Source organism: Furipterus horrens, unplaced genomic scaffold (genome assembly GCF_987537825.1).
Source record: "Furipterus horrens unplaced genomic scaffold, mFurHor1.1.pri manual_scaffold_3, whole genome shotgun sequence".
NCBI classification, from domain to species: Eukaryota; Metazoa; Chordata; class Mammalia; order Chiroptera; family Furipteridae; genus Furipterus; species Furipterus horrens.
The window spans coordinates 23,627,824-23,633,993 of record NW_028327173.1 but is presented as its reverse complement, the minus strand read 5'-3'; the positions used below and the strand labels follow the sequence as shown (position 1 = coordinate 23,633,993).

At 59.1% G+C, this 6,170-nt stretch overlaps 1 protein-coding gene across 1 annotated transcript; it reads left to right on the top strand.

The window, feature by feature from the left end:
* The first annotated feature begins 506 nt into the window (after positions 1-506).
* COL8A2 (collagen type VIII alpha 2 chain) lies at positions 507-5,450 on the top strand. The gene is made up of 2 exons (XM_090271551.1): positions 507-717; positions 1,266-5,450. The coding sequence occupies exons 1-2, from the start codon at positions 507-509 to the stop codon at positions 3,182-3,184; spliced, it is 2,130 nt and encodes a 709-aa protein (XP_090127677.1). The 3' UTR covers positions 3,185-5,450.
* The last annotated feature ends 720 nt before the right edge of the window (positions 5,451-6,170 follow it).

The window sequence follows — 6,170 nt, the reverse complement described above, 5'->3', positions numbered from 1 at the left end:
TGTAAAATCAGACATATCTAAGACAAATCCCAGTTCTGCTTCCAAGAAACCTTCGCTTTAGTTTTGTCATGTGGAAAATGTCGATGACAAGAATAATACCTTGTTTAAAGCGTTGGGGGGATTGAGTTCCTATCTCTGGAGAGCTCATCCCTGTGCCTGGCAGAGTACCAGTCCAGCAAATGGTAGTGGGTGTTATATCATCAAAGGGTGTTGAGCAGGGGCTGCCAAGTCAGATCTGGCTGCAGAGGGACTGGTCTGGGGGAAGCTGTTGTCCAGGGGAGGGGGCTGAGACAGTAGTGGGGATGCAGAGCCATGGGCAGGCTTGGGAGGAGTTTAGGAGATAACTTCTGCAGACTCCAAGACTTTGGGAATTACTTATGAATAATATCTAAATTCTGTTTTTTTTGTGTGTGTGTGTGTGCGTCCCCGGGCCTGGTGCCAAACCACCCAGGGGCTGGGCTTGATGGCCCCTCTCGGTTCCTCCCTGCAGCACGCTCGCGGACGCCATGCGGTGGGCTCTGACGCCCCTGTCTGCGCCGCCACCTCTGCTGCCGCTGCCGCTGCCGCTGCTGCTGCTGGTGCTGGGGTGCGGGCCAAGGGTGGCCACCGGTGGCGGGGCCGGCGGGGCAGCGGGCTACGCACCGGTGAAGTACGTGCAACCCATGCACAAAGGACCAGTGGGGCCACCCTTCCGCGAGGGCAAGGGCCAGTACCTGGGTGAGCACCTCCTCCCTCTCTCCCGCCAGGTCACAGACCCTCAGTCCCCACCAAAGATCCCATCCCTACTTTCTTTCTGATGCTGGTCCGGGGCCTCCCACCACCGGAGGGCCAGAATCTGCCGGGAGGCAGAGGAGGTCTTCAGTGGGGTGGAGGATGGGAGGGGAGGTGCTTGGGAAAGTTGAGAGGCGGTGGTCTGCTCCGACTGCTTCTTGAAGGGCGGCTGACGCCACCTGGTGGCCATTCCACCCCAGGTCATGCTGGGATGAGAGGCTCCCTAAGCTCTTGGGACCGGCCCAGCCAAGGTAGGTTGGACGCTAGAAGCCCTGGGTGAGGACACCCTGAAGCCTCCAAGATTGCCAATGGAGCCCCCTAAACTCCATCTTCCGTGAGAGCAGGGAGGGGGGAGCAGGGCGTGGTCTTCATGAACAGATACAGAGCCTTGTCTTCTCCCAATGCATCCCATGCTGGTGTGAGTGAGTGGGTAAGTGGGTTCTCTCTCCTCACTGACCTGGCCCCTGACTGCCCCTTCTATCTCTTTCCCTTAGAAATGCCTCTACCGCTGCTGCCGATGGATCTGAAAGGAGAGCCTGGCCCCCCTGGAAAACCTGGTCCTCGGGGGCCCCCTGGCCCTCCTGGTTTCCCAGGAAAACCAGGCACTGGAAAGCCAGGATTACATGGGCAGCCTGGCCCTGCTGGCCCCCCTGGCTTCTCCCGAATGGGCAAGGCTGGTCCCCCAGGCCTCCCGGGCAAGGTTGGGCCACCAGGACAACCAGGGCTTCGTGGGGAGCCAGGGATACGAGGGGACCAGGGCCTCCGGGGTCCCCCAGGGCCCCCTGGACTCCCTGGGCCCTCAGGCATTGCTGTCCCTGGGAAACCAGGCCCTCAGGGGGTTCCAGGGCCGCCAGGATTTGGGGGGGAGCCAGGGCCCCAGGGGGAACCTGGGCCCCCAGGTGATAGAGGCCTCAAGGGGGATAATGGGGTGGGTCAGCCGGGGCTGCCTGGGGCCCCAGGGCAAGGGGGTGCCCCTGGACCCCCTGGCCTGCCTGGTCCAGCTGGCTTGGGCAAACCAGGTTTGGATGGGCTTCCTGGGGCCCCTGGAGATAAGGGTGAGTCTGGCCCTCCTGGGGTGCCAGGACCCAGGGGGGAGCCAGGGGCAATGGGCCCAAAAGGGCCCCCTGGGGTGGATGGTGTGGGTATTCCAGGGTCAGCAGGGGTGCCAGGGCCACAGGGCCCAGCAGGGACCAAAGGAGAACCAGGGACCCGGGGGCCCCCTGGCCTGATAGGCCCCACTGGCTATGGGATGCCAGGACTGCCAGGCCCTAAGGGGGACAAGGGCCAAGCTGGGGTCCCAGGGCTCTTAGGGGACAGAGGCGAGCCAGGTGAGGATGGGGAGCCAGGAGAGCAGGGCCCACAGGGCCTTGGGGGCCCTCCTGGACTTCCAGGGTCAGCAGGGCTCCCTGGAAGACGTGGGCTCCCTGGGCCTAAGGGGGAGGTAGGGCCTGGAGGACCCCCAGGAGTGCCTGGAATTCGGGGTGACCAGGGGCCTAGTGGCCTGACTGGGAAACCTGGACTCCCTGGAGAGAGGGGGCTTCCAGGGGCCCATGGACCCCCTGGACCAACTGGGCCCAAAGGCGAGCAGGGTTTCACAGGCCGCCCTGGGGGACCAGGGGTGGCAGGAGCCCTGGGACAGAAAGGGGACTTGGGGCTCCCTGGGCAGCCCGGCCTGAGGGGTCCCTCAGGAATCCCAGGACTCCAGGGCCCAGCTGGCCCTATCGGGCCACAGGGTCTACCAGGCCTGAAGGGGGAACCAGGCCTACCAGGGGCCCCTGGAGAGGGGAAAGTGGGGGAACCTGGCATGGCTGGGCCTACAGGGCCCCCTGGAGTTCCCGGTTCCCCAGGACTCACAGGCCCTCCTGGGCCCCCAGGGCCTCCTGGCCCCCCTGGCGCCCCTGGGGCCTTCGATGAGACTGGCATCGCCGGCCTGCACTTGCCCAGCGGCGGAGTAGAAGGCGCTGTGCTGGGCAAGGGCGGCAAGCCGCAGTTCGGGCTGGGGGAGCTTTCGGCCCACGCCACTCCTGCCTTCACCGCTGTGCTCACCTCGCCCTTTCCAGCCTCGGGCATGCCTGTTAAGTTTGACCGGACTCTCTACAATGGCCACAGTGGCTACAACCCTGCCACGGGCATCTTCACCTGCCCTGTGGGCGGGGTCTACTACTTTGCTTACCACGTGCATGTCAAGGGCACCAATGTGTGGGTGGCCCTGTACAAGAACAACGTGCCGGCCACCTACACCTATGACGAGTACAAAAAAGGTTACCTGGACCAGGCATCTGGCGGGGCTGTGCTCCAACTGCGGCCCAACGACCAGGTCTGGGTGCAGATGCCCTCAGACCAGGCCAATGGCCTCTACTCTACCGAGTACATCCACTCCTCCTTTTCAGGGTTCTTGCTGTGCCCCACATAACCCGTGGGGCACTGCTGCCCTGGCCTCCTCCTCTTTAGTGGTAGAGAGAACTCAGTTACAAAGAACCTGCATTTAAAGAAAAACCCAAAGGCTGAACAGAGGTGGGAACAGAGGGGCCATGGCCCGAAGAGACTGACTTGGTTTCTCCCTCCATGCAGGCTGAGGTTGTTTCTGGAAGAGGCTGGCCTGAGTTCCTCCTCTCCCCTAAGTGTCTGTGCAGTGTCGGGGTTGTGACCCCATTTCTGCCAGGCCAGGCCTGCAGGCAGGGCCCCAGGGCACTTGGGCCAGCTGTCGGAGACCCCTGAGTGTCCTGGGCTCTGCTAGGTGGTGAAAGACGCTGCTTCTCTGTGAGTCAGAGTTGAGAGGACTGAGCTACCCCATCCATCCCCTCGGGTGGGGGAGTACATGTTTGCAAACCCTGCCCTTCCTCCTGGCCCCAGATGGCACCTGCTTAAGGAATGGGGCAGAGCCTCCCTCAGTTCTTGGCTGGGGCTCTTCCAGCTCCCCTGAAACTTCCAGCATACGGTGGTGGGTCCCCTGAAGAGTTTGTTTCCCTCCAGGGAAAGGGAGAGGAGGGGCCAGTGTGGACACCCTACCATGACGGCAACCCCAGGGGTGATGCTGTGGCATCAGGCATGTACCTGCGCGTGGCCTCTTCTGCAGGCTTGTGGGAAGGGCCGTCCCCCTTTCATGGCTCCAGCCACAGCCGTGGGGAACGGTGGTTTGTGAGGGGAAAGGGCATGAGGCTGGGGCAGGATGGGTCTTCACATGCATCTCCATCTTCTAGGCTGCCCCCACCAGCTCTGGCTGTTCATGAAGAGGGCAGCTGCTCAGGCCCCTAGGGAGGGGCACGGGCAGGCACCAGGCAGGGTCCACTGTCAGCGAGGGGTGTATTCCTCCCTTTACCTCCTTTTACCTCCTGGGAGGAGGGCTGATTTTCTCATACAGAATGGTAAGGGGTCCTTGTCACCCCCAACACAAGCGACCCCGAGACACAGCCTTTCGTTTGGCCCTCAGGATAAGGTGCACACAAGCGTGGGGATAAAGGCTCCGCCTGCTTTTCCTTAACAAGAACCATGTGTGCATGTCTACTAAAGGGGTTAATCTGGAGGGGCTTCCTCTCCTCCCACCTCTGGTTCCAATTTCCTGTTCTAAGCAGGATTAGGGCCCAGGAGGTTGAGGCTCTGGGAAAAAGGGTGCCAACAGGCCCCTTTGGAATGAGTTGGCTCTGGGTGTTTCTGCCATTTTCCCCAATCAGAGCTCCCCTGCAAGAAACAGGCAGGATCCCCTCCCCTAGTTCAAGCTGAGTGGCCAGAGCTGAGATTAGTGCTGGGGCAGGGGTGGTGGACACTCCTGCCTGTGCAAGGACAGCCACTCTCCAGCGGCTTGGGCCTCTCCTCCAGCCCTCCCCAAGCCAGCCCACCCCCGCGGGACCAAGGTCGAGTCTGGGTCAGACAACGTGACCTATGGCGCTGCTCCAGTTCTGGCCCCGCCAGACCAGCCGTGCTGAAAATGGGGGGCGAGTGCTGACTTTGGACTCGCTGAGCGCGGTTCCCATGGGCCCCTTGCCAGTCCTCCCCACCAACTTCTCCCAGCAGAGCAGGCTGTTGGACTACTCATGCTAACTTTCAAGAGGAGAAATGAAAACCCAAATCTGCCCAGGTGACACTTTAAGAATAGGTTTTGGTTGGGGTTCACGGCAGATTTCTTACTCCCCAACACCCAAAAGAGCATCTCAAACCATACCTGGTGGGCCCTTTGCTCAGCCTCCTTCCTGGGTCAAAGCCACCACCATCTACCCTGTTAGGGAGGGGTTCTGATGGGCAGAAGTTCATCAGCTCCCAGTGGGAACCTAGGGGACTAAGGAGGGTATAGAAGAACCAAAAAAGCTGTTTCACAAAACTGAGTTTCTGCTAAAAGTCACTCCTGAAGCTTTTGATAGGAGTGGTTGGTGCTTCTGAAATGTTTTGTTCCAGGTGCTGTCTACTTAATTGACCAGCTTTGATAAATGATGTGAGGTTTTAGCAATGAAAACTACATTACCTTGCCCATTTTTATACTCCGATTCCTCAGTTTTTTAAGATGAAGGTTTAAATGTTTTTCATTATAATTTTATTTCTAACCTGGTATAAGAAACTTCTCTACATACCTAGTATGTGCCCTGTGTCACAGAAGATTTGGGGAAAATGCACTTGGGAATCAAAGAAAACGGGACTTCTTTTTGCAAAGAAAAACGGTATTGACTGTACTGACACAGCCTCAATAAAACCTGTTGTATAAAACAACCCAGTGCTGAGACTGGCATCGACGCAGAGGGGCCTCAAGACTCTGGATTTCATAAGGCATCCAGGGAGCCTGCTGGGGCTCTTGCTGTGTCAGGGAGCTGCACAGTCATGGGTTCTGTCACCACTACATCAGAAACGCTCAGTGCTCCTAAGCTGCTGAGGCTCTGCACCAAGCAAATGCCATGAAGAATTTAAAGAAACCAAAGTGAGCAGTGGCTGGAGCTGGGGGAGATGGATCAAGCTTCCCTGGAACATTCCTGCAAGCTCTCAGGGGTAGTGGAGCATGACAGCTGGCTCAGGACCCCAAGGGCCAAGTTTCAACATCTGATACAAATTATGAATGAAATCATGGATCTTTGCTCTTGTGGGCGGGGCTTGTGCCAGGCCCAGTGCTTAGGGCAGGGCTGGTAGAGCTGTCCTGGGCAGAAAGCACCTGCCCCACAGCTTGCCATGCTCAGCAGCTAGGGACCTGTCCCCAGCTGTGGCAGTCGGGGTGACATATCTGAGACCAACCCATGCCCTCAAAGTCCTGTGGTTTGCCCCAGCCTGGCAGAACCATGTCTTAGCTGAAAGCAGACCTACCCAGCAGTCCTGACACCTCGGGCTAGCTGCAGAGGGCATGCTTCTTCCCTAGGGCTGGAAGGACGCTCAGAGAATGTCCATTTGATGGAGGTGTCTCCTCCTTTTCATTTTTCCTTTCT

Coding starts and splice junctions, on each gene's coding strand:
- COL8A2 (XM_090271551.1), top strand. CDS start 507: ATGCGGTGGGCTCTGACGCCCCTGTCTGCGCCGCCACCTCTGCTGCCG. Junction 718..1,265: donor GGGCAAGGGCCAGTACCTGG/GTGAGCACCTCC, acceptor TCTTTCCCTTAG/AAATGCCTCTACCGCTGCTG.